Source organism: Tympanuchus pallidicinctus, unplaced genomic scaffold (assembly GCF_026119805.1).
Source record: "Tympanuchus pallidicinctus isolate F22 unplaced genomic scaffold, pur_lepc_1.0 scaffold3, whole genome shotgun sequence".
Classification (NCBI taxonomy): Eukaryota; Metazoa; Chordata; class Aves; order Galliformes; family Phasianidae; genus Tympanuchus; species Tympanuchus pallidicinctus.
Window position 1 is genome coordinate 47,971,192 of NW_026294747.1, and position 26,028 is coordinate 47,997,219.

The window sequence follows — 26,028 nt, forward strand, 5'->3', positions numbered from 1 at the left end:
GGGCAGTTGTGGTAATTACACAAAGGATAACGTTTCTCATCTGCTTCTACTGATTATTGTTTAAGTGCCATAGAATCTCATTAGTTTGATCTTTATTACATTCATTATAGAGGCTTCACCATGTAGAAAAAGGCTTCCCTGTACTGCTAAACATAGGCAAAGGACAAGTGACTCTTTGTGGTCAGGATATCTGATTGGCTTCTTTTAGAGTGAAAAGAGGGATGATAGGATGAAGATGAAGGAAGTGTCTGAGAAGCAGTGTCACATCTGTCTCCTCTAGAGCAATATTTTCAGAGCTCTGTGAGTGCAACAGGGAAGGGAACTTTCATTCTATTTAAAGAGCATCTATTTACAGTAAGCTAAAAACAAAACAAAATCCTGTCACTAATTTTGATGTGCATAATCAGTAAGCAAATCTACAGTAGCATCAGAGGGGATCTTCAGGTAATGAAGTCCACTGTAATTGAGGACATAAATGGACTTAAAATGTTTCTGTACTTTTACTCTACAGTTTAACCAGCAGAAATTATGATAAAATTTCATGACTGAAAATAACGTCTTTTCCCTCTGTTAAACATGATTATTTCTTTCTTAATGCTTGCATCAATATTTAACGCAACAAAAAATACTTGTCCCCACAACAGGGAAGTTTTTTGATTTCTTCTTGTTTGGCAGATACTTAATACAGACTCTCTTCTTTTGTGACTTCTGATGATTTCTGAGCCACAGACCATACATGAAGCAGCGCTATTGACTGAGGTCTGACTTCTGTTTGCATCTCAGGTGGCTGCCAGAGAGACAAGAAAAGGGGAATGAAACATAAGGAGAGCCTGCTGAAAGGCTATAGAGAAGGAAAGAATGGGAGGTATCAAATAATGACAGCCTACACCTGCAAAAATGCCATGTTGCAATGATGAAATTTGTGAAGGAAGCATTATTGCCTTAATAATGCATCATCCAGTGCTTTGCTGGGCTAATGGTTTTATGATGAGCAAGGACAGGTCAGGAATAGAAAGGCTCTGGCCTTCCCGGAGGAATGGAGCATCTGAGCCATTAGAGAACTGCTCTCTTTCACCTGACATAACAGAGAATCACTGTCAGAATTGCTATTCTGAGGGTGTTTTTCTTGGTTATAATTTCAGAAGCACCCGTAGAACTCTGTTATACCTATTACTACTAGGAAAATGGCAGGTTTGAGCATTCGAAGGACAAATGTGTGAATATAAACAAAGACAGCCACTTGTGGAGACTCAAGGGTATTGCATTGGTTTGGAAATACTAGGAATGTCTCAGTGGGACTAATGAATTAAACAATTTTCTATAAATAGTGTCACCACATGCTGGCTTTCCAGTCAAGGTTAAAATAAGAGAAAAAATTTTCCAAGAAGTCAGATGAAAGGGGAGAGTTAGTGTTTGAAACAGTAGAGGGGATGATGGCCTCAGTACCTTCATCTAATTTACATTTCTTCTCTGACTTTCAGGAAGCCTTTTGCACTCTGCTACACTGTTACTACTATACTATACTGTTACTATAAAAATATCATACTCATGTTTGGGAGCTTGAAGCCTAAACCTCAGTCCATCCTATCGCTTACAGTGTACCTGTGCTATAAATGTTATTGTTTCTTCTTTGATATTTATGTAGCATACAATGACAATTGCAAACCTAATCCTATTTCAGTTAGGAAAACTACACTACTACTGCAGTGATTTGATGAAAAAAGTCAGGAAAAAATAAGTGACAAAAATTCAGATTGCTGATCTCTATAGACTGATGTATATTTAGCATCTGTTAAAAGTTTTCCATTTAAATTGATATATATTTTTATAATTATCAAAGAGGGAAGATGTTGCTATTGTTCAAGACTCCTTTTCACCTAGCTTTTCAAATGTTCCTTTTCAACTAATTCTTTATGTGTCAAGGAGACTAGCTGGAAGATGAATTTGTGTTTTAGTCCCTTTGTGAAGAGGCTTTCTCAAACGATGGCTGTAAACAGCTCTGCCCAGTATTGCAAATATACAAAGAGAAGAAAAGAACCAGTGACTGTGAAATCTTCAGAGACAAAAGGAGGTGAACTCAGTGAAATATTTAGAGTGAGTGTCATATTTGTAAAACACTTATGTTTGACTGTGGCAATGAAACAGGGCATTAAATTAGGTATAAACTAAGCTGAATGCACTTGAATATTTGTAGGGATCTTTGGTGTGAGAACACAGTTGTGAATAACAAGAATAAATAAACAAAGGAAAGCTATGCATTTACCAAATGCTTACAGCAAAGTAGATGGAATTTTAGTGCTGAAAATCTGTTTGAGAAATTAGTCAGCCCGATAAAATGGGGGACATGGAGACCAATGAGCAGCAAAGCATGTAACCAACTACTTAGCATATAAGGGTATTTTCTTAAAATAACTTTCTGGATATGCAAAAAAGATTCAGATGAGAATCTGAATCCCAAGTTAGGGTACTAGCTCTTATAAGGGTGTACATTTCTTCTTTTAACAGTGTAAATGGGAGGCACTGAGGAAAGAAAATCAGGAAAGATATATTGTCATCAGTATGATAAAGAATCCATTGAACCAAAAAAATCATATGAAACATAAAAGGGAGTTAGATTGTTCAAATAGGAAAGGGGTTAGAAAGTGTGTATGTAGAAAACCTAAATATGTGCTCAGCAGTCAAAATAAAATTTTGAATTTATAAGAATTTATAATATTAGCATCACCACATAATTACAATCAACATGAAGTAAACCTTTTATTGTTCATATATGCTACAGGAAAATGCCAGAGCCAGTCAGAGGATGACCATCCTGATGTCCTTTTTCAGCCAGGGAAAGATCTAAATTTAATCAAAGAAAATTCTGGCTCTACTGATCTGTGTGTGATTTTTGACATTTGATTCAACAGCTTCCAGAGTTTCATCCAACAGTCATATTCCTTTGGGGTAGAGAATTCATTTGAACTTCCAGTACTTATCAGGGAGAGGATGACATCACTCTCCTCTCTATTAAACCAAAAAGGATAACAAGGATTTGCCAGTAAACCTGTACTTCGGACATCACTAGAAAGGGCTGCTAGGATCAGCTTCCCTCTATGCTGCAGTGAGGTCAGTCTGGCAGCTTGGCTTATGAGTACAGAGCCAAATGAGCCCTCAGAAAGAAATATTTCATACTGTCAGGTCATTCTTTCACAAAATGAAGCTTTAGAGCAATAACTGGCAGATATAGAAAGAGATAGTCTAGTTTTATAGGAAGAATTAATATATTTTATTACACCAGTTGGTACATTCTGAGAAGCAAGCAGAAAATCCATGCTGTTGCTGAAACTTTATTTGGAAGAAACAAAGTTCTTAACACATAAAAAGGCTGCTTTTGTTGTTGATTTCTTTCCCTAGCTGCATTTTTTGGTCCACTAGAAACTCTCTTACCCTCAGAACATTGTCTGTTTATAATATTATTAAAGCTAGAATTGTCCTGCCAAAATGTGCAGTATACCAATGTATAGTGCCCTCTTTGGACTAGTGATGACCTAAACACTCTACTAATCTTTCATGTCAGTGGTCTCCAGAGATGTGCTTTGAAATTTATGGCTCCTAGATACAGGGCATCACTACTTTTCACAAGAAAATGGATTAAAGAACTCACTGAATAATTATGAAATTGTCTGTAAGTCGGAACTAATTTTCTAACCCCTGTCAGGCAGGACTTGGTTCATACTTTGTTGTCTGAGGATCTATATGCCTTCAGATATATGTCTAACTTTAATCTGATTCCTACTGATCTTTTAGACCTTGATTGTTTTGTGACAATGAGCTCCCTATACAATTTACTCTGTGTTTAAAAATCACTTCTTTGATCATTTTTTGAATTTGTTGCCTTTGTGTGTCATGTGAGTCCTTCATTCTTGAGTTATGAAGGTAGAAAGTGGAACAGCTGAAAATCAATTTTACTACCCCTGCTTTTTATATGCTTCTTCTAAACGTAATCCATTCTTTCGTTGCTATCTCTTTCTAAAGAAGATATCTATCTTTTGTTCCTTTCTTAAATGTTTTCTGTTTCTGTCTGATGTTGGTGAAATGAAGATCAGTTCACTAGGCTGGAATGATATAGTCACAAAAGTTACAGTTTCTCTTCTTTCTCTGTTTTTTCTTTCTTTTTGGTTTGTTTTTGTTTTGTTTTTCTTCTATTACCTCCTCTTTCTCCCCTTCTTCCCTCGCTGTAGATTTAGACTTCTTGCCACCAAGCACACTTGGATTTGTCAGCACTGAATTTAGCCTTGCTGTACCTTCACCCAGCTCTGCTAGTTCACTTTCAAATCTATCATCTCCTGATTTTTCCCAGATAATTGTGTTATCCTTTTATTGTTGATAATACATATATATTTTTTTCCAAAAATTGAGATCATTTTGCTCTAATCTCATTATAATATTTGCTGCACTGTCAAGTTTTATGTTATCCATGAATTAATAATTGCTTTAAAAGTTTACTGCGCACTCACCAATGAAAAGGTTTAATATTTTAGGCTTAATTTTTGAGACTCTTTTAAGGTGATCTCCTTAGAAACTTCCCTTTTGAAAGCTGTTGTTCTGGTCTGCATTCAATGAAAAATTGTTTTATGGCTGTTGCATTGTATAGCTTCATACTTCTCTAAAAGGAAACATTGTGTCATATTAAATCAAGTACCTTTCAAAGGCTATTACAGTTGCTTTCTTAAACTCATCCTTGGGGGAACATTGGCTAAAGAACAAAGCTTCTGTTATGAATAGGGATATAAACTGCACAGTATTTTTGTTTGTAGAACTTTTGAAAACGATACTTCCAGTTCCTCCTCCCAGTCTGCTATAACTATGCAAGACCCAGACTGAGCAACCATGAGTGTGTCCTTTAGTTCTGGTCCCTCTCTGTTTAGACTGGGGCCATAAATATAGCATTCCATGATTTTTTTCTGGAACGGACAATCTTTCCTCTCATATAAAAAATGGCAAGGCAGTGGTAGCAGACAGAATGCAACTTGAAATCTTGCAGGGCGTAGAATCATAGAATCAGCAAGGTTGGAAAAGACCTCCAAGATCATCCAGTCCAACCAACCACCTACCACCAGTATTTCCCCAGTAATGATGTCTCTTAGTACAACATCTAAACGTTTCTTGAACACCTCCAAGGTTGGTGACTGAACCATCTTCATGGGTAGCCTCCTTCCACACATGACCACTCTTTTGGAAACAAAATTTTCCCTAATATGCAACCTGATATCTGGATTCCTGGAGACTTATATGTAGGCACAGGAGAATGGAAATTTGACTGAAATTAGTATCAGGCAAAGTAGGACATCCATTTTTCCTACTTAAATATGTGGCTAACATAGAAGGAAAAGCAGGGTTTGAGAGAAAATGTTAAAATAAAACCTGAAAATGCGTAATCAGATAAACAGATTGAAGGCAAAAGTATTAAGGAATAACTACCAAAATTCCAATTCAGAATACTTGAGAAAGTAATTCCATCTTAAAATAAAAAGAAACATGAAAGTAGAAACAGGATAAAGGCCTCAATAAAACAAAGAAGCTATTTTTTTCCAGCAGAAGAAAATGGAATGAAATTGTGGCATTAAAAAAGAAAAGCAGCAAGGATTTTTGGAATATTTTTAAACCAGATATTCCAACTGATTATTAACTTACTCAGATGGATTTTTAAACAAGCTGTTGCTTTGAAGTCATTCTTACCTCTGTGCTAAGTAGTTTAGCTAAATAAATGATCAAATATAAGGCTTTGAAGTTATGAATGTTTATCAAGATGTTTTGAATCAGTGCTGTCCAAAATATTAATAAGCAATAGGAGCAAGTTATTTTTAACCAAAAGGAATTGTTAACATTCTTTATCATCGGGAATTAAATAATCTGTGTAGATTATTCTGAAAATAATGCCTCCTATTTATCAGTGCAGTGTTCATTCCAACGTTGGTGCTGATGAAAAGAACAGGGAGCGCAAGTGTCTGATGGCAGGGGTTTGGGGCAATCTGCATGTGTTTTCATAAGAGAGTTGAATTTGTGAAGGTTGCTGCGGGCTTACCAGTTTGCCAGGTGACCAGATCTTTGCCTTTGACTTCACATCTGAGTAATGAGAAAAGTGGAAAATATTTTTATGGTGCGTTTCATGGAAACAACATAATCAGTAATTAGATTTATTTCTGACAGTAGTAAGGTCTGCTGCACTAGTTCTGAAGTTAATAGTTCCCAGTTAATCCAGACATAGTAATTTAACTGTAAAACTGTATTACAGAGGGTTGAATGCTGTACTTGACATAAAAACACAAGATATTTTTAACTTTGAGCTATAAAAGGAAAGTGCAAATATAGCATTTGAGCTCTGTCTGAACTTCATCAGCCTTCAGTTCAGAGAAGCTGGTGAGTTGGGTTTTGCTGGAGCAAAAGTCACCAGCTGCTGGAAGATTTAGGACAAACCTTAGATAAGATGTCTAAATTTGCCATGTCATGAAAGTCATTGCACATAGGACAAGGTTTTCAGGGGTTGACAGCGCACTCACATGCAGATATTGCTGAGAATTCAAAATGTTGAAGGAAACAAGAATAAGGATAAACTGAATCAGGCAAGGGTGGTGTTGAATTAATCTTATGTAAAGATAATTATATAAATCATAGAGTATTTTGCAAATTCTTTGGGAGAATCTGAAAGCATTAAGTTATTTATGTCCTTGAAAAACAGGATGGTAACAGATGCCAAATGAGTGACACTGCAGTAGAAGACAGATCAATAACTAGGAGGCAAAGAAAACAAGGCTATTTTAAGTTTGATGTCAGATTATGAGCTTTTGCTGCTCAGAAACATTGTTATCAGGACATTTACAAACAATGGAAGACAAACAGTTAAAGACAGAGGTGATGCATCTAGGTACCCCATAAAAAGGAAGCTGATGTTCTGTTGAGCCAGGCAAGCGTATTCCATTATCATGTAAAACATGGTGAGTCATTTGCTTTGTGGAAGAATTATTAAATGGATGAAAATGGACAAAGTTTCAAGACAAGTGAGGAAGTGTTTGAGGATGATTGCTGGGTGGCAGGGAAGTTCAAAACAGCACACAGAGAAATATCCAACTAGTCTGCTATTCACGTGCCTGGGAAAAATCATAATGTGTCAATATACATGTCCAAGGAAGACCTAGATGTTCTAAGAATCAAGAATGATTGAAGGAAATATTTGACAGCTCATTATTGATGAGAAAATGGCTTGATTTAATTTTGGATACCTGCAGACCACTCTGGAATTATGACACATGCTCTAAAAGTAATGCTTCTTATTTTATTCTGTTGGCCCATGATATCAGAAGCAGATGGTGGTATAGCGGTAGAGATTAAACCTTCTCATCAAAGGCCATAGTATCAGAGGATGATCTTAGAACAAACCTGCTGGAGTTCAAGAAGCATTTAGACAATTAGTTCTAATTTTACAGTTGGTGAAAGGGATACAGTTTCAAGTTTACGAAAGTTATACAATAAACCAATGTAGACAATTGTATGAAAAACATTATGATGCCCTCTCTTGCTTTACCATCTCAGAAAGGTTTTTGCTGATCTCACATATGCTAGCAAACCCTATAAATACATGACCAGTTTTACCTATATTTTGCAACAATACATGTCTAGAAAAAAAGCTGTTCATATGCAAAGCAACATTCAGCACTGGAAAAGCTGTGGTCTTAAGTGTTTAACAGAAAATAAGGATTTAAAATACATATGTCAGGTAGCTCTTCCTGACATATTAAAGGTGCACATACACCTCTGTAAAATTCCACTACAGCGATGAGGACACATGCTAGTATTTATTATAGCTATTAGGCTTCATATCTTTGAGAACTGCAAGAATCAAACTATTGATCTGTGGCACTAAAATAACCAAATTACTAGAAGAGCTCCTGTTGTTTTTCTTCTGATGATAGAAGTCCAATAAGAGTGGAAAATACATAATGCCTAGATGTCATGATGTTTAGCTAATTATTACATTATTAAATAGTGACTCAGCCAGAAGGGCGCATTTGTTTCTTCCTTCTGAAAGAACTGGAAATTTTATGCATTGAGGAAATGAAACCTGAAAATTTCTTCTCAGCATCCTGTTCTTTGTCACTAACATTTCCCAACATGGGGGAGAGATTTATATCCTTCAAGGAAGGAAGGAACATTTAAGATGTGAATGAATACAAGAAAAGCAGGAAACCAACTGCAGCTGTCAACACACAATTTATAGAGATGTAACACTGCTGTGGTAATATCAGACAGAGACACAATAAACTGTATAAATGATTCCTGCAGACTTGAGCTCAGGAATGAAACTAGCTATGTTAGTGCCCAGCATCTGTTCTGAAGGCCTGGTGCTTGAGGAACAAAGCCTCTTTCCTTCCAGGCTTCTTCCTGCAATGCTAGTGTTACACTCCAGGATGGCTATACGAAAGGTACTAATAAGCAGCCAGCTGCTTGAGAAGGGATTAGTCTTGGTCCTTTCTGCATTTGCCTAATCCCCAAATAAATAAACAGATAAATAATTATTTGCCAACAGCTTCCCTGCACCTATAAGGGAAGCTGTTGGCAAATAATTATTTCATATTTTGTTGGAATAATTAAAAGACTTCAAGTTATTTTCTACCCCCAAAGGCTTCTTTCCTGCTTAGTGTTTGAAACTGCTTGGACCATCCCCCAGCATGCTAGTGCTGGGAACTGAGTGGCAGATTGATGCTGGGAAAGATAGTAGAGCAAGAGGAAGTTGGGGTGTGGGACTTTTGCACTTACATGGCAGGTAGCATTGGAAGGAGAACTGATAGTTCTGTCAAGTTTGCTGTTATTGCTATGAATGAAGTAAAAAGTCATTTTATTTTTAACTGGGGACTGAATTTGGCTCAGAAGGAGCCAAACTAATTTTGTTTTAATTATTTATTGTGTTACACCTCTCATCACCATTTCTCTTTTGACTATATTTTTAATTAACTGCATTGATTGCAATGGACTGAACCCTCACATCATGTAACTTTGCCGACTGACTTAGCATCCATTTTATGTTTCCTGGAACATTCAAATAAGAAGCAAGAGAAAACCTCAAAATATTGAAAAGTGGAGAAAGAAAACATATGTAAGGCAAATTACGAGACTTTTCGATGTTTTAATGTTAACTACAAGCATCCATAAAGACAATTTAGCAATTTGTTTTTCCATTTAAAGTTCCAATAATGACTGGGTAACCCTGGTTTTGTTCTCTTTGCAATATCGTAATTCTGTTTCATAGAATCATTTCAGTTGATAGTCTTTAAAGGTCATCTAGTCCAACTATGTCCTGCAATTAACAGGGACATCTACAGTTCCTCCTTGTGACAACCTCATGTGTACTGGGCAGTATTTTACCTTCTGTTGCTGTTCAGAGATCAGCTCAGCATGAGTGGCAGTATGAGTAAAGTGTCTCCATCCATCCTGGGTTTCCCTGCCCTGTTGCTGTCAGGTTACTGGAGTTTCTGGATATTCCAGGAGACTGATGACTCTCTGAGTGGCTCTGGCAGGCAGCATGTGTCCCAGCACCCCATCAAGGAGCAGAGCATCCAGGGAGCACTAGGACAGCCCCAGCACTGTGCACCTACCTTCTTAGGAACAGGGCTGGGCTGAATAGTAGGCCTGGCTCAGCAGGGCCCGTTGCTAGGCACGGCGCAGCCATGAGGAGATGGAGACAAGCCCTGTTGCAGCCTCACTATGGTAATGGCTGCTTCCTAGCAGCTAGGAAGTTTTCCACTGCTGTGCCCCTGGTATCCAGGACCATTACAGTCTATGAATGCCTCTCAGTCCCAAATAGTATTTACTTCTTCCTCCCAAGCCTAAGCACTGCTGGCCATTGCTATGTTGATTCTTGCTGATGTCACAGGCAGTCCCAGTTTTCTCACTGCAAGACTATGATTCAGGTCTGAGTCTCCAAGAATAGGATGTGCCTAGTACTTTCTGTGAGTTCGCAACACCGAGCTCAGCAAAGAAAGTGGTATGAAGGTCTGGCTGGCTCCTGTAGAAACAAATGTTTGTAAACGAGTTTTTGAATACTCAACAACTTCTCATTTTAACCATATTCATGCAGCTAGGTTTTGTTACTACTGTTAACTAGGGAATAGATTTTCTTTAGGACGATATCTCTTTATTCCTAGCATAAAAATTGTTGCTGTATGAACAAGCCAAGTATTTATTCCTCATTTTCATTTGTTTTAAATGTTCTCATTATCTGAGCAGGAGGCAGATACTGCTATATCACCGATCATTCTTGCCTAGATAGCATCAAACATCAGTGCTTATAAGCTCAACTCATGCAGTTGTTTTTTAGAATAAGTTAGTTTATCCTTGCAGGTATTGAATTTACTGTCAGAAAATAGGAGCTGGTGGCCAACATTGTCTTAACAGAAGGCTACACAGCCTGGAGTCCGCATGCTAGCTGTTCAGCAACAGATAATCCAGCTTACGTGAACATTTCCATCATTAAGCTCTCAAGAAATTGTGGAATATCATTTTAGTAATGGAAAAAAGAAATTGGTTTCGATACAATGGTAACATGAGGAGGGGTGTCACAGTGAGATGTAGATGACAAAAAACTTTTGTTCACTCTACGTATTGAATAAGTTTGGTACAACACAGGAAAAAAAAAAGACTTGAAGGCTTTTCCAACAAGGCTGAAAATGGGAAAGTTTCTTTTGAACACAATAAGTGGCTGCTTATCGTCTGGAGTTTGCTTTCTGGAAATTTCACAAGCATCTTCTCAAGATCATTACACAAGAGTACAAGTGCAGTAATGTACTTTCAAATCAGACAAATGAGCAGAATTGCATGTGTTACCTACTCTCTGTATATCAATGATAGTGATATCTCAAATAAATTCATTTTCCTGCTAATATCAAATACTGCTAGTCCCACTGAGACCCCACTCACAACTGAATATTATTAATGACCTCTCCAAGAGGTCTTTCTAATCATTTTTGAATCTACCTCTTAGTATTTTTACTAAAAATTGCGTTGGGAGACTTTCAAAGCAAGATTTATGGCATCTACTACTTTTTCTTATCTTCAAGACAAGTTTTCCTGTTATCTAGTACTCCTTGCACTGAATTTCATTTCATTTGATAAGGTCAAATTAAAGCTTCTTTGCAAAGAGGAAAAAATCAAGTTTTGTAGAGCTTCTTGAAAAGATATATATTCTACAAATATAAAGCATCTTCCCAAATGGAGGGTACCTGAGGTCAGTGCATGCATTTCACAGTATTCTGAGTCATGAGTGTACAGTGCTACGGCAGGCAAGTTTCATTTCAGTGAGGATGGACCACATCTAACGTAAAACAATCCATCCTTTAACTCATAAAAAGTATCTGTTCTTGAAATTTGTCATTCTCATTGTATGTCAAAAATACAGAGTACCAAGACCTACAGAGAAAACAGGGCTTTTCAATTGCTTCTATGGTAAACAACAATATTGAATCCCTGTATTCTGTCTCCAAAATGCATGCTGTGCAAGGTTCATATTAGGGATTTTTGTTTTACTCAGGTAACGTTATGAACGTGGTAGGGGGAAGAGCAAGGTTGTATCTGTGTTTCCATTAACTGTAGTATATCAGTGATTAGAATTTTATCAAAACTGAAAACCACTGGACAAATGGGGCAAAACCATAAATTACAAGTGAAAAATATATCAGAACAACTTTTCAGCAGTCTTGCACTTGAACATTCTCTTGGGAGTATCCACAGATTTTCACTATGGTCACAAGACAAAATGGTTGTGCTAATTACTGCATGTGCCTGTGAGATATACTGGTCTGCTGAGGTCTTTTGCTTCTGTGATATACTAAAGCTATGTTATGGCAGGGTGAAAAATCTGTTCATAAACAGGATAATCACCTACTTATCTTTGAAGGAAGAAATGAAAAGTGATTTGAAATACCTTCAAAGCTCATTGTCACAAATTACACATAAAAGTTGCTAGACAAAACCTGGGCCAGAGGAAAAAAAATATATATTTTTTCTGCTTCTTACTCTTCTACCTTCTCTTGTCTAGCTTTGCAGTTTTCAGGAATCTCTCTAATGGTTAATTGTCATGAGCCTGTTGTAATTTCCATTACTCTGAAAGTACTACTTCTTTCTAGAAGGACCCAAAGATAGAGTGTGCAATTGAGAAGTGATTTTCAAACTCAAAGGAAGAGGAAAAGTCATATTAACACAAATTTCTGGAAAATGAACACTAAACATCTTGATTGCCAGTGCTGCTTTCCTGTGGCTAGTGCCAAGAGACATAAAATCAATGTGAAATGCATGTCCTCAGCATTTTTCCCTAACTGAGTAGCCACTCCAATTATGGCAATTAGTACATTTGGGTGAAGAATGATTTTATGTTCTGGATGGAGCCCTGATTACTGTGCAGAAATTCACAGAATCATAGAATGGCTTGGGTTGGAAGGGACCTTAAAAATTATCTGATCCCAGCTCCCTACCATGGGCAGGGTTGCCACCTGCTAGATCAAGTTGCCCAGAACTCCATTCAATCTGCTCTTGAATGCCTTCAAGTATGGGAATCCACACCTCTGGACAACTTGTTCCAATGACTTACCACATTTCTGATGAATAATTTTTTCCTTGTATCTAAACTCACCCTCTTTTAGCTTAAAGTGATCCCCTTTATCCTATTGCTATTAAACAGCATAAAAATTTTGTTTCCTTTGTACTTATAATTTTGGCCAGTTCATAATGTCTCCCTGGAGCCTTCTCTTCTCCAAGCTAAGCAGTCCTAGCTCCCTCAGCCTTTCTTCACAGAAGAGGGGCTCCAGTTCTCTGATCATTTTTGTGTCCTCTTCTGGACCAGCTCCAACAGCTCCATATCTTTCTTGCACTGGGGACCCCAGGCCTGGATGCAGAACTGCTAATGAGGCTTCCCAAGGAAAGAGCAAAAAGGGTCAATTTCTTCCCTTTCTCTACTGGCCACCCCTCTGTTTTTGCAGCCTAAAATACAGATGGCCTTATAATCTGCAAGTGCATGCTGCTGGATTGCATCCAGCTCTTGTTCACCAGAACGTTCACATTCTACTCCTCAGGGCTGCTCTCAGTGAGTTCTTTCTCCAGTCTGTACACGCATCTGGGATTGTCCCAACTCAGTGCAGTACCTCGTAATAATACCTGTTCATTTATTGAGCTCCCTCTGTGTCACATGCTGCTTTCCTTCTCTTAAAATGGATGGTGGTGGTGGTGGTGGAGAAACCAAGTGCAAACCCTAACTTCAAAAATTTTAATTGTTTTTAGAGAAATATTTAATTTCATTGAAAGCATATAGTTTTTATTGTTAAGTAGTTCAAACTTTTTATTCTTTCCTGTCTTGAATACATAGCTTACTTGATTGAGTACTGACTTGTAGATGTCTATGCTTTGTAAAGAAGATTTTGATCTAATTTGTATTTGATGAGCTGAGAAGCTGTAAATGACCATATGCGTCATCTTGGGAACATTATAGCTTTATGTACTGTGTTCAACTAGACGAAGGATCCATTAGTGACCCAACGGAGGTGTTTTAGAGCAGGCAAGGAGAACTCTCTAAACACCATCTGCTCATACTGTTGCTTGTAAAACGATGTCACATCTGCTGCTCTAAAAACATTATGCTGATCTCTCCTACAGTACAAGGCTGCTGCATTCCTCCTAGAAGGGGGGGAAAAGAGTCAGTGCTACATTACTGGGACAAGAGGTATTAAGTTAGCTATAGGTGAAGCCACACATGGCGTTCTTGGCTTCTGACATCTTGAGAGTGTGCCATAAATGTCAAAAATAAAATGAAGAGGATTCAGCACTCTAACTAATGAAACTGGATAAATACTTGGACTGCCATTCTTTGCTGAGCTCAGTCTTGTCCTAGCTTGGCTGCTACTGGTGCAAGTAATACTATTATGTTCCTTAAAACTGAAATAACCTCTCAGAGATTGAAAGGATATTTAAGATAACTGAATCAGTGGAAAATTAATTTTGTCTTTGGTTTCAGACGAGCTCAGGGTGAGAGAGAACTGCTGTTTGCTTTGGTCATTAGATCTTGTAGCTTAGAATATTTCACTACCTATCTCTTATGAGATATTTAAAAGCTACTTTACCAATCCTGGAAGATCCAAGAATATGTATCTGCATATGTTTGCAATGTTACTTACTACTGTTGCAGCCTAAATGACAATTTCACAGTAGTTGTGCACAGAATTAGAAAAACAGTCAGTGTTGGTATCAGAAGGAGAGAGATTATAATGATGCAATCAAAGTCCTTGAATGTACTAAGCAAATACTGTCCTAACTGACTGAAGTCTTCAGTACTCAGCTTTCAGTGCTCACCTTCAATTATTTTGATCTGTGATTCTTCTACAATATTACTAAGCACACAGGCTCTTTTAGATAAAGAAACAATAACAGTTTGAAGTTGTTATGGTTTATTTAGCTAGGAATTCAATGGCTATATTTGCTTCACATGATAATGAGTATAAAGGAAAGAAATTTGAAAACTATTGTATTTACCTAGTTCCTCCAAATGGTGAAGAGTAATGACCAATATCGTCTCTCAAATATTTGGCAAAGGAATTAAGCCATGTATTCTTATATCTGTTTTGACAAACAAAATCTGCTTTGAAACTACTGGCAGCCTGATGGTCATCTCCAATTTGCAAGGGAGAGGAGAGCATACTTCTAAGCAATGTTGTGTGAGAAAACATGGTGAGAGGGAGGCAGGGAAAGATGATCATGTGGCATTTCCAATGCCATATGTGACTCGTGTGCCCATTTTAGAAAAAATGTAGATTAAAAGATACAAGCCAGACATAGCTTGAATGTGAGGCAAATGCATGTTTTTTGGGTGCATCCATATTTCTTTCTATGCAAATCTGTTCTTTGTCAGACTGCGATCAGCATTTCCTCCCAGTACTGAGAAGCTCTTTTCATTGTCAACAATCCTTTTCAACTTGATTTTTTTCAGCCTATTGAACAGGTCATTTTTTTTCAACCTGGAAGTATGACATAGTTTTGAGTTGTGTATCCTCCTCTGGCTGGTGTGTGTTCAGTTTGCTTTCATCTGGTTAAATTATTTTACTTTTCTCTCATTCATCCAAGCACTCCGAATTTCGTACAACATATAAATTGTTGTATTTAGTAATTACTTTCTACCTATCAGAATCCCATTTAAGTAAATATAATTATTTTTTTGATGCGATTAGTTGTCTGTAATTCCTCTGCAAATATCTACAATGGAGAAAGTTTGTTCTTTTTCTTGGTGAGATTTCACTTTAGTTGCAGCACTTTGCTAATACATAAATACTTGCTGCTAAAATGTTCCTGAAGATTTGTAGCAGTTCTCAGAAGTCTGAAAGTTGAAAATCACTGTACCAGGTCTGGATCCAATATAGATCTATAAAAAGCAGTACATGCATTGTTGTGAATTCCTCAAATGTCTGCAGAAAACATATCAGACAGGTGGCAGTGTCACAAAATTTCTCATCTCAGTTTTTTTTTTTTTAAATGAAGTGCCACCTCAAACTTTCTCAACCTCAAGCTTTCAAGCGTGTTCTTTCATATACTTCAAGATTTGTGCTGTTATATTTCTATCTTGTTTTTGTAGTTAATTCAATGTAACCTAATTATTTCTGTCTCTTAGAGATAGTATTCTACATATGAATAATTGGCAATATGAATACATTGGCAACAAACACGTGAAAAAAATTTATGTAATGTTCTGTATATGTTCAAATGTACATTTATATAACCAGTGTTTTTAAAATATCTTTACAATAACAGCACCAAAGATTGTCTTAATGATCATCCTTTTCCTAGGCATGCTTCAGGTGAGGTCTTGTACTAAACAAATTGCATTGAAGTCAACATGCAAGTGGAAGACATGAATCTTTATATGTTCTGTTTGCCTATTCTCCCTTCCTCCCCCCTCCATCCTGCTATTCCTTTTGTGTCTTCATCTGTGTATATACATAGTTTTAACAGCAGTTCTGGGTTTGGTCATGTAGGATTACAACCTTTGCTCAAGAGGTGTAACAACAGAATGTATCACTTCCAGATTTAGCAGCTCAGGTTTTCTGACCATGCCAGAGAAAAACTGTCTCCCTTCACCAACTTGGGTAGGTATAAAAAATCCCATCCTCAGTCAAGCGAATAATCTCATAATGAAAAATAAACACATAGTTTTGCCCAGACCATAGAAGAAAGCTTCAGAGCTTCAGTCTTTATTTTTTTCTTTGTCAGTTTAAGATGTGGGGTTTTTTTGTTTGTTTGTTTGTTTTGTTTTGTTTTTTTAGAAGAATCAGTAAAGAAATTGTAAGGTGACATATATTAATTCCAGACACACAAACCTTAGCAGCAATTTTAGGATAGTACTTAAACTTACTAAAAGAATATACCTGTTTTGTGTAGAGATACCTGAGCAAGTTCTAACCTAGTGAGCTTGGCTGTCATAGAACTCTCTGCATGTGGAACTGTCTTACTCTGAGCACTTACTGACTGCTTATCTTCAGCTGATCTGGTTACATATATGCTCCATTGCAGTGCAGAAATATCTCATTTAATTTCATACAGATGAAAAACAGTGGAAAGGTCTGGAGAGGTGTATCCCGTCTTTCCTGCCCTTCATAAGACATGGAGTTGAATACTTCAGCTACTAAAAAACCCTCTGTATTTGTTCCTCCCTTGAAAAAAGTTTGTGTACAAAGTGAAAACCAACCCAGGTAGAAAGCAACCTTCTCAAACAGTTTCATTAGTGCACATTGTCACAAATGACCCAAATAAGTGATTTGAGAAAGAGCTCACCATGCTTGTACTTCTAGGCAGAGATGCAGATTTTGTGGCTGGCATTTCTTTGCTTTGAGAAATCATAATTTCTACAGGTAAACCAGATCTTGTTCTGCATGAGGCACCATTATCAAATGACTTGAGAGAGGGACCTGTATCCAGTGACAAAGACTTCTCTAATTTGCGTGTCCGTGCTCCAGTCACAACTTCATCACTTCTCAAGCTCTCTAAGTCTATTTCTTGATGAGTTTTCCCAACTACGACATTCTCTTTCCAGCTTTCAGGAGACTTTCTCTTAATACGTAAGTCATCTAGGCTTCTCACACCAGACGGAAAGGTGTTTTTCAGTTTAGCAGCTCGATATGACCTCAAACTCATGGGATCGAGCACTCTGAAGGTAACTTCATTAATAAATTGAGAGAATTTGAGTTTGGCTTCAATTTTTTCTTCCACAACAGACAATGAACTTGATGATCCTTGACTCACCAAGCTTAAGTCAGATGCAGAGGAACTGCTTTTCTTCTGTGTTGTCTTCAGTTTCTGGAGCTTTTGGCTGGCATTCCCAACTTCTGCAGGATATAGAGAAGTGTGTTCCAGTCCATGGGTTTTTTCACCCCCTTTCTGACTGTGCTTTGATCGATGCGGTCGATAGCCTTCATCCTTATTTTTGCTTTTAACAAAGCTTTTAGCTTCTGACCTTGTGCTACCCTGTAACTCAAAGCTGTCCTCACTGGAGCTGCAGCGTTTTGAGTAACTGTTCATTGTCAAATCTCCAGAGACTTTCCTCTCCACATCAGTTCCTGCTTCTGCTACAGATGTGGAGGTGGGTGCACAGTGTGCTCTTTCTTTAGTCACCCTGCCAACCCCCTCTTGTTTGGCTGGTCTTCCAGGCACAGCACCCTCTGGCTTAACAGGAGAAATGGAGCCCTTTGACTGTGACTCCATTTATTTTTGTGTCGGTATGTCAGCTGGCATCAATGAAAGTGGTACTCCTATCAATCCTCTCTATCTTGTAAGGCAATGGGAATGCCTTTGAAAGGCGTAATAGTACAGCCACCACATTTTACCCCATATGCATCCCAAATTATGTGTATGTTTCATAATTAGATCAATAACACATTCCCATCATTTTAATTAGCCATACTAATCAACAGAATCTATAGGACATGCAAATTTTCCAGGGTATTGAGTGCTTAGTGGATGAGCATGAGCTCTCATTGATCCGAATCAGCATATGATATAGTCCTGTCTGTTGATCTGGAAACCAAACTACCATGATGTAAATCAATTCTCACTAAGTAAAGTCTGGGGTGATTCTGTTTCAGGGCTTTATAAAATCCAATAGTAGAGAAGGTCATCCTATTTTGTCCTAATGTTAATAGTGTTTGCTATTCTATTGGAAAGTTTAGCAGCAGATCTGCTGAATCCAGAAAGACAAAAAGAATGTGATTCACAGTTTCTACTTGCATGTTCCAGCCTTTGCTTTCATTCTAAAATAATTTGTTAAAGATTTAAACCAAGCAAGGTGCAGTCACATAGCATTAGAAATGAATCTAAAGCATTAGTGATGCTTTTTTTTCCACTTCTTTGCATGTGAGACTATTCTCACTCTTTACAAACTGGCAACTATGAACTTTGATGAGCAGAATTTCTATTTTTTGCTTTGTACATACAGGAACATATGAGCTGCTTTCAGTGAGGTTAAAGACTATAAGTAGTCAGTGATTAGCAAAAATTTGGAGAATTCTGATGATGTGCTCACAGGTTAACTGACTGAAAATTCAGAAGGTGGTTTAGTTTTGTTTGTTTGCTTTTGCATTTCCTTGCTTTAGGAAAGCATGTTATTTAACTCCTTTTTTTTCTTTTGTGAATCAGAAAATCAGACTATGCTAAAGAGAATAGATGTAAATTAGACAATAGGAAGAAATTATTTGTTATGGGAGTGGTGAGGCACTGAGCTGGTTGCCCAGAAATGTTATGGATACCCTATTCTGGAAAGTGTTTAAGGCCAGTTTGGGTGGAGATTTTAGCATCCTGGTCTATTAGAAAGTGTTCCTGTCCATGATAGAGTTGTTGGAACTAGATGATCTTTAAGGTAGGTCCCTTCCAACACAAATCATTCTATGATTTAATCATTTTTGTATGGTGGGAATCAGACATTTCCAAATATGTCATGTGGAGAAAGAAAAGTTAAGTGGATTATAAGCAATGATCTCCTTTAAGTCCTGGGGGCAGGAAGATGTGAAAAAGATCTCTGGAAAGGATTGAGGTGGATGAGAAGACAGCAAGGAAGGAAAAAGCAGTAAATGAAAAGCATATTTTAAAATACAATATATATAGCTCGTATGTTAGCACCAGTTCAGTTTAAAATGTAATTCCAGTAGATTTCCAAGCAGACATTGTATTCAGGTCTCTCATTACTAGTCACTTGGGCCATCACATATAATTTATTGACTCTACATTGACAATTCCAGGACTCATTTAAATCATTGCTCATAAAAGCTGCTGAAGTCTTGCAAATCTTTCAAATTAACACAGTAAGTGCATTAATTTTGCAAATATTGGGAGGACAGAAAGGTCCTTTTAACACATCGGAAATCAATTGCTTTTACTAGAATTATTTTCTGAAATGCTTCTATATTTTCTATGGTACTGTGCTGTTCCATTGTATGTTACAAATATCCTCATCAAAGAAACAATGTGGATTAAAATGCCCAAGCCCTATTCACACAGGGTTATTTCACCTTCACTTGAAGGTGAATGGTGACAGCATGTAGAGGCAGCGAATGCTTTCTGTTGTCAACACTAAGATCTTCATGACCTTTTCAATGCAGTCACAGAATACAACACTTTTCTCTCCTTGTAAAGCCAGAATTTAGGGCTTTCTTTTTCTGTGTGTCCTCACACAGATGTCTGCAAACATATGGTTACTCACTGCACAAAATTGGATTCCCCAGGGAGGTAAGGTCTATGCTAGTGCATCTTAGAACTCCTTTCCAAGATCTGTTAGAGCCTGGGAAAGTGGCAGTGCTGCAGATTCTGTGATTCTACGATTCTGTGACTTTATTAAAATATCTGTTTCAGAAACAGAGTAAGCCTCATTCTTGATCCAGCATCTGGAATGGTTTATGCATATTTGAAGAGCTTTTTATTCATGAAGAACTGTGATAATTTGTGCATGAACAAAGCGGTGTTAACTCTAAACACAAATTCATCGACTGCGTATGTGCAAATTTTAAGGTGCTAATGTGACAGAAGTCTGTGGAACAGATAACAGAAATGGCTCATAGAATTATTTCATATTGCCAAGAAGGAGACTATTTGTTTTAAAGTGTCATCAGCAATAAAATATTTTAAAAGAAAATTAGGAAAAATATTGGGTTGAGGGGTTTTAATGCTGCCTCTTCTCTTTTTTGGCTGTTTCTGCCTAATGACTTTATACACACATTCTTAAATAGTTTGTAAAATGTGACATAATATTAACCAAACAATTAAAGCCACCCTTGCAAAGTGACAGAAGAATTCTTACCTGAATGAGGTTAGGCTGGAATGCAAATAAATGATATAGAACTTTTGTTGTTAACTGCTCAAAATCCTAGCTGGAATAGATGTTAACAAAGCTGGGAGTAACATTGCCTTTACAGGGGCCTGTCTTAAGAAAATTCACCAAAATGTTATCTACAGAGCTCGGTAATTACAGGAATCATTTCCACTAGTCACTGTGCTGATCAAGTATTTGAATATTAAATCAGTGTATGCTTAAGAATTTGAATGTTTGAGACTTTGAACTCTCTTGTAATGATTTGATGTTGGTGATTTGGTTTCCATATAATGAGTGAGTTTTTAAAGCACTGCAATAAATTTGCTTTATATATCCAAATCTCTTTGAAGACTTTGCTGATAAAGAGAGTTCCTCTTTTCAGTGCCAGTAGGTATGTCTGTGAATAGCAATGCATTGCTGCAGTAGCTTGGGCTATTCCCTTGAAACAAATACCTCTGGGAAGCTGTATTAACAATCAAATGATTCTGTTATTTCTTGCTACAACATGCCTCTGTTGGGTGAAGGTTTGCTTCATTTCTGAATTCTTCTAAAACTGTCCTATTAGCACTAAAATGATCTCAGAGAAAAACTTCTGCATTGATGTTGCATTATTTTTAAAAAGATGAGAATAATTGTAATTATTCAGTACATCTGTGCAAGTCTGTTCTAAACGACAGACTTGACTGTAAATGTCATGTTCTTTGTTAGCAGCTCTGCCATTAACATCTTAGGTATTCTTCGACAAACATTTATGCTTTCTTTTGTAACTACCATTGCCTATCCTAAAAAATTAGGAAATGATTGTACATTTCCATGCATTGGTACACACTTTTGCATAATGAGGATATGATCAAATTGGTATCGCTAAATAGTAACAATATTCAAACAATGAAAATTCATTATCTAGTTCCAAGGATTCAAAATTCCAAGTTTGTCGTTTTCTGTAGTGCAATGATTGAGATGTTCTATCCTGTTTTAGCTTAAGAATAATATAAACATAGTAATATTTAACCTTTCCTGCTTAATTGACAGCTGAACCTTAAACATCACAGCTTTAATTGAACTTTCATAATGATTCAGTGTTTCACTTGAAAAGACTGATGCGCTCATGGACCTGTCTAGTAAATTTGTTATATATCAAAATATACAAAGCTTTTTCTAAAGATTAAGTTAGATTTATTTACATTCTTAGTGTGATAATACACAGATATTATTAGAAACCTGCCTATTTTGGATAAAAAAGAGAATTAAAAAATATCTCCAGACAAAAATTGATCCAAAGTAATATCTTCACAGACCACTGTCTGAAGATTGCAAATTGAAATCTGAGCTTTGTGGGAATTCGTATGTGTACACATACCTATATTTATCTTTGTTCCCCTATGCTTTCTAATGCTATCACTGCTTTAAAAATTTTGGAGTTTTAATTTTTGCTAATAGTCTCAAAAGCAAATACAAGACTTCCATAGAGCAAAAAAGCTGCAGGAGGTTGTTATGACAACAGGAAGTGTCTTTGTGTAGAGCTCTGGAAGATATGCTCATTTTTGGATCAAAGCAGGCATTCAACAGTTCTAGTACTAAAGAAGTGTGCAAAGTTTATGTATACCTAAGATTGTGCATTTTGATACACTAATGATTAGATATTCGGCAAATAACTTGCATTAAAAAATAAGCTGACAGGCTTTCAACATTTTAAGATTAATAGGAAAATGGTAGGTTATTAATTAAGAATAGAGTAAAAATATGATTTTAAACAGAATATTGGGGTTTATTTTAATTCAAGGCTGTTTCCAGGAAGTTTTGTCCTCAGTGGGTAGGCTCCAGGAATTTGGATCTATAATTATACCTTTTTTCTGTGCATTTCTTGGTGCAAGAAATTTACAACTTTAAACGCCTTTACAATGGAAGGCGTTTATTGTAAATCATGTTGCTGTGAGTTCTCAGCCAGTCTTTAAGTGCTCCAAAATATTGCCCTAAGGATGCATATGTTCTTTAGATAGTCTACTTCTAAAATAGCTATATCCCAGCCCTTCCAATGTCCATTCATGTTCAGATACACTCTTCCCTCCTGCCTTTAATGAAAATTTTATCAAATCTTATCCACTACTCTGCACTTAATGCAGTTCTGTGCAGTTCATTTTAGATTATTTTATTTAACCTTTCTGCTTTACAATTAAATGTATTGCCTTAAATATTACAGGTGTTCCTCTCTCACTGGGTTGCTTTTTGGATTGCTTTTTGGAGAGCATTTTGTAGTATTTTCCTTCCCCGGCATGAAATAAGTCTCAATTCCTTAAAATGTGGTAGCTTTTGGTGGCATGAAAAGAGTTTGAGAAGACACTGTAGTGGCCTACAGATATTTGAGATATTTGTGCTTCTATGCCAGAATGTGCATTGTGGGTAGTCTCTGCTTTCAATCTCTAAATCTAAAGATCTAAAGCATCTGATTTCCTCTAAATTTCCATTAATCTAACTCTTTGCTAGGCTAAGATAGATGTTGGGCTAAGGTTGAATGTTAGAGGAAAGAGAGAAGCTTTTAGCATAGCTCCTGCACCACCCTGAAAATAGTCACTGTTCTCTGACAAATACTCCAGCTGCAGTAAGACCAGAGCCAGCCACATTTCTTCACATGCAATCTCTATTTACAGCTTAAAAATGAATTAAAATTAAAGGAGGGGAAAATGCAAGCACAAGATGTTTCAACAAACTAATTTTTCAGTTATTTTTGTGGCAGTACCACAGAAGGAAAAAGAGTTTCCATTCCACACAGACTCTTATTGCTGTGTTCAATGTCATACTATCGGAGCATCTTTCATTTCTGTTTCATTAATATCACTTGTAAGCTGTTAGCTGTTGTGTCATTTGATCCCTAACATTAGAAAAGTTCACAGTGGACGTGTTATGTATATTTTTAAGCTGCTCAAAGAAATGTACCAGAGATTCGCAGCATTAGATGATAAGACATTTGGTTGCCCTTAATTCCCAAGAGACTTTTTCCCTTTCAATCTCCCATGAAGACAAATTCTGCTCCTGCTGAGTAAAGCCAGTGAAGTGAAGCTGCAGACTGTGATCTTTTTTCAAATGTTTTAACTGATCTTTTATTTATTCACAATTCAGATAACGAAATGCTTTGAAAATGATATGGAGGCTGATCTATAGTATAGATTTGTGGTCTAGCTAGGCTGAGCTTCAGACCATATACGCGATACCATTTTTCCTTCTTGGCACTTCTATGCACTAAAAGCCAATGGCATCACCTGCATGATAGATTGTTTTCTCCAGCTAAGAAAGATGGAGTTAATTGAAAACAATAACATCTGTGAATAACAGTTTGTTTATCATATTAATACTTAGGCTCCATACCTGGACTGTGAATGAGTCCTCAAAATGCTTTCTGTCCTCTGCCAACATCCCCTTTGTCTTGCTCAGCTTCTGCTTTAGCCAGCTGCTCCATGAGCTCTTCACACGTTGTGCCTTCTTTGTAGCCGTGCTGTAGGATGGGTAGAGCTCTATGTCATCTGCATTGCACTAGCATTTGAGTCTGGCTCCTGTTCACTTTGTAGTCATTTGGTGAAAACAGCTAGCAAAATAATTGATCCTTTTGTGAATATACAGATGAGGAGTCTTAGTTTCTTCCACTGTTCCTTGCATATCTTTTTTTTTTTTTTTTTTTAGGAAAGTGCCAAATTCTTTTATTCTATTCTTGAACTTGTCCATCTATCATGTTGCTTTCAAACTAGGCATTTCTTTTTGTTTTCTTTTTTTTCGGTTCTAACTTTTCTCTTATTTTTTCTCAGACCCTATATTGCTTTTTTGTTGTTGTTGTTGTTTGCTTCTTTGTTGTATTTTTAAATTATTATTATTATTTGGCAAAGAGAAGGGAATGACATAATTAAATTTAAGATAATAGAGAAGACTGAGTGGAAGAATGGAATATTTTTTCTCATGCAAAATCAGCCTTGACATAAAAATATTTTTCCTTTTTTTTTTTTTTTTTTTTTTTTTGGCGGATAGATAGAATGGGAGAATTCCTCATCCACTGATTTTCACTTTATTTTCAAAATAATAATACTTTCTATAACAATTTGTTTTCCTTTAAATCTGTTCCTAGCCTTATGTAAAGAGAATTAACACTTGATCCACACTCTGCAAGGTCATGATGTCACTGGGACGAATTCAGGGGGCTCAAAATCCACCCTAGTGATCATTCCTGGAATTATTTTAGACATCTTCCACACCATCATTTCCCTCATCATCTCTATTACATCTGCAGAAATATAGAATTCTACTAGGTTAAGATTAAACATAGAGGAAAGTTTGAGACTGGAATGAAACTTGTCAAATTTATAAATGAAAAGGGAGTAAGATGTTGCTATATAGTTTATTTTTTATTTTCCTGCCCCTTGAGCTTGTTTGATTTAGTACATTCTGTGATAGACTGAATTGTTCAAGAGCACATTGAAAAAACTTGCAGCTTTTTGTACTGGCTCAAATCCCTGAAGGCTTCGACTTTCATAAAAACAGTTTTCTTGTAGTAGATCTGTGGGATTTCATTACGATCATTCCTTTGGTAAATTAAATAATCACAAAGCATAAGGAAGAAATGAGCCTTTCATCTAGGTAATGCCTTCTCCTTCATCCTGAAGACACTGTTTCCTCCTAGAGGCCTTACAACTGCAGTCCATTTCCCCCTATTTGCCCTCGTAGTCTGTCTCAGAAACTGCTGCCAATGACGGCTTCCTCTTTTGGCAGGATACTAAGTCATGGATTCATGGATCAAAGCTTGTTAGCAGAGTTACTCCCTACCAATGGCTCTTTGTCTTACAAGGAAGGTACTGTGTTTTCCTATTTGCTGTCTATATTATAGCCATTCTGAGATTTTACAGTAACTTTGGAAAGGGCAGTGGCGTGTTAGGTTTGACCACCCCTCTATTTTAATTTATTAGTCTGCTCAGAGTTGGCCCAAGAAAGCTTAGTATTGCTTGCCAAGGAGGTATATATTATTGTTCACTGTAACTGTAATGCAGTAATTTTGTTATTTCTGCTTTCATTCTTTATCTCTCTTCATGCAAAATCAAGCCAAAAAAAAAAGCCAAAGACTTTCTATTTCTATTATACAGTTAATAAGGAAATGGTTGTTCCAGTTCTATTCCCCAATATGTCCTGGAAAAGTTTGTTTAAAAAAAGCTTTCCTGCATATAAATGAGTTGGCTTGGCAGTATGCTTTAAAATGTGCTGTTATGAATAATTTGACAATGACTAGGAGAAATGAATGATGATTTCTTGAATTCTGTTTTCATGGGATGTTGGGAGGTGGATAACTTGAATGGGAAGAAAGTATTTAGGTAGATTTCTGTGGAAGTTAATTAAGCAATTTGATTTTATGCAGTTTATTTTCTCCTACAATAAATATGATGTCAAACAATGTTATTTGAAGGCATAGGATCTGTCTTACAAGCTTCTAAGATATTAGTACTAGAGCTGTAATATCTCACACGCAGCTATTTTTGCCAAATGCTGCACACCTGCGTGTTTGTAATCAGAGCTGTATGTCATGGGGACTGGTGCTAAGCAGCTAGAAGTAAATGGGAAAAACACTTGTGTGCATGTGAGCATGTGTGTGTTTGCACACTAGCTATAAGGGGAGACTCGTGGATTGCCTGTTT

The 26,028-nt window shown here is 36.8% G+C and overlaps 1 protein-coding gene across 2 annotated transcripts in view; it reads right to left on the reverse strand.

Annotated features, from left to right (window-relative positions):
* BEGAIN (brain enriched guanylate kinase associated) overlaps window positions 1-23,816 on the reverse strand; it is a 141,397-nt gene extending 117,581 nt beyond the window's left edge. Inside the window, exon 1 of one of the 2 annotated variants that reach the window (XM_052695002.1) lies at window positions 23,726-23,816. In XM_052695002.1, coding sequence (XP_052550962.1) covers window positions 23,726-23,773 — 48 coding nt within the window. In that variant the 5' untranslated portion in view covers window positions 23,774-23,816. The remainder of the gene's footprint in view (window positions 1-23,725) is intronic. The other variant, XM_052695001.1, reaches the window with a different exon arrangement.
* Between the last annotated feature and the right edge of the window lie 2,212 nt (window positions 23,817-26,028).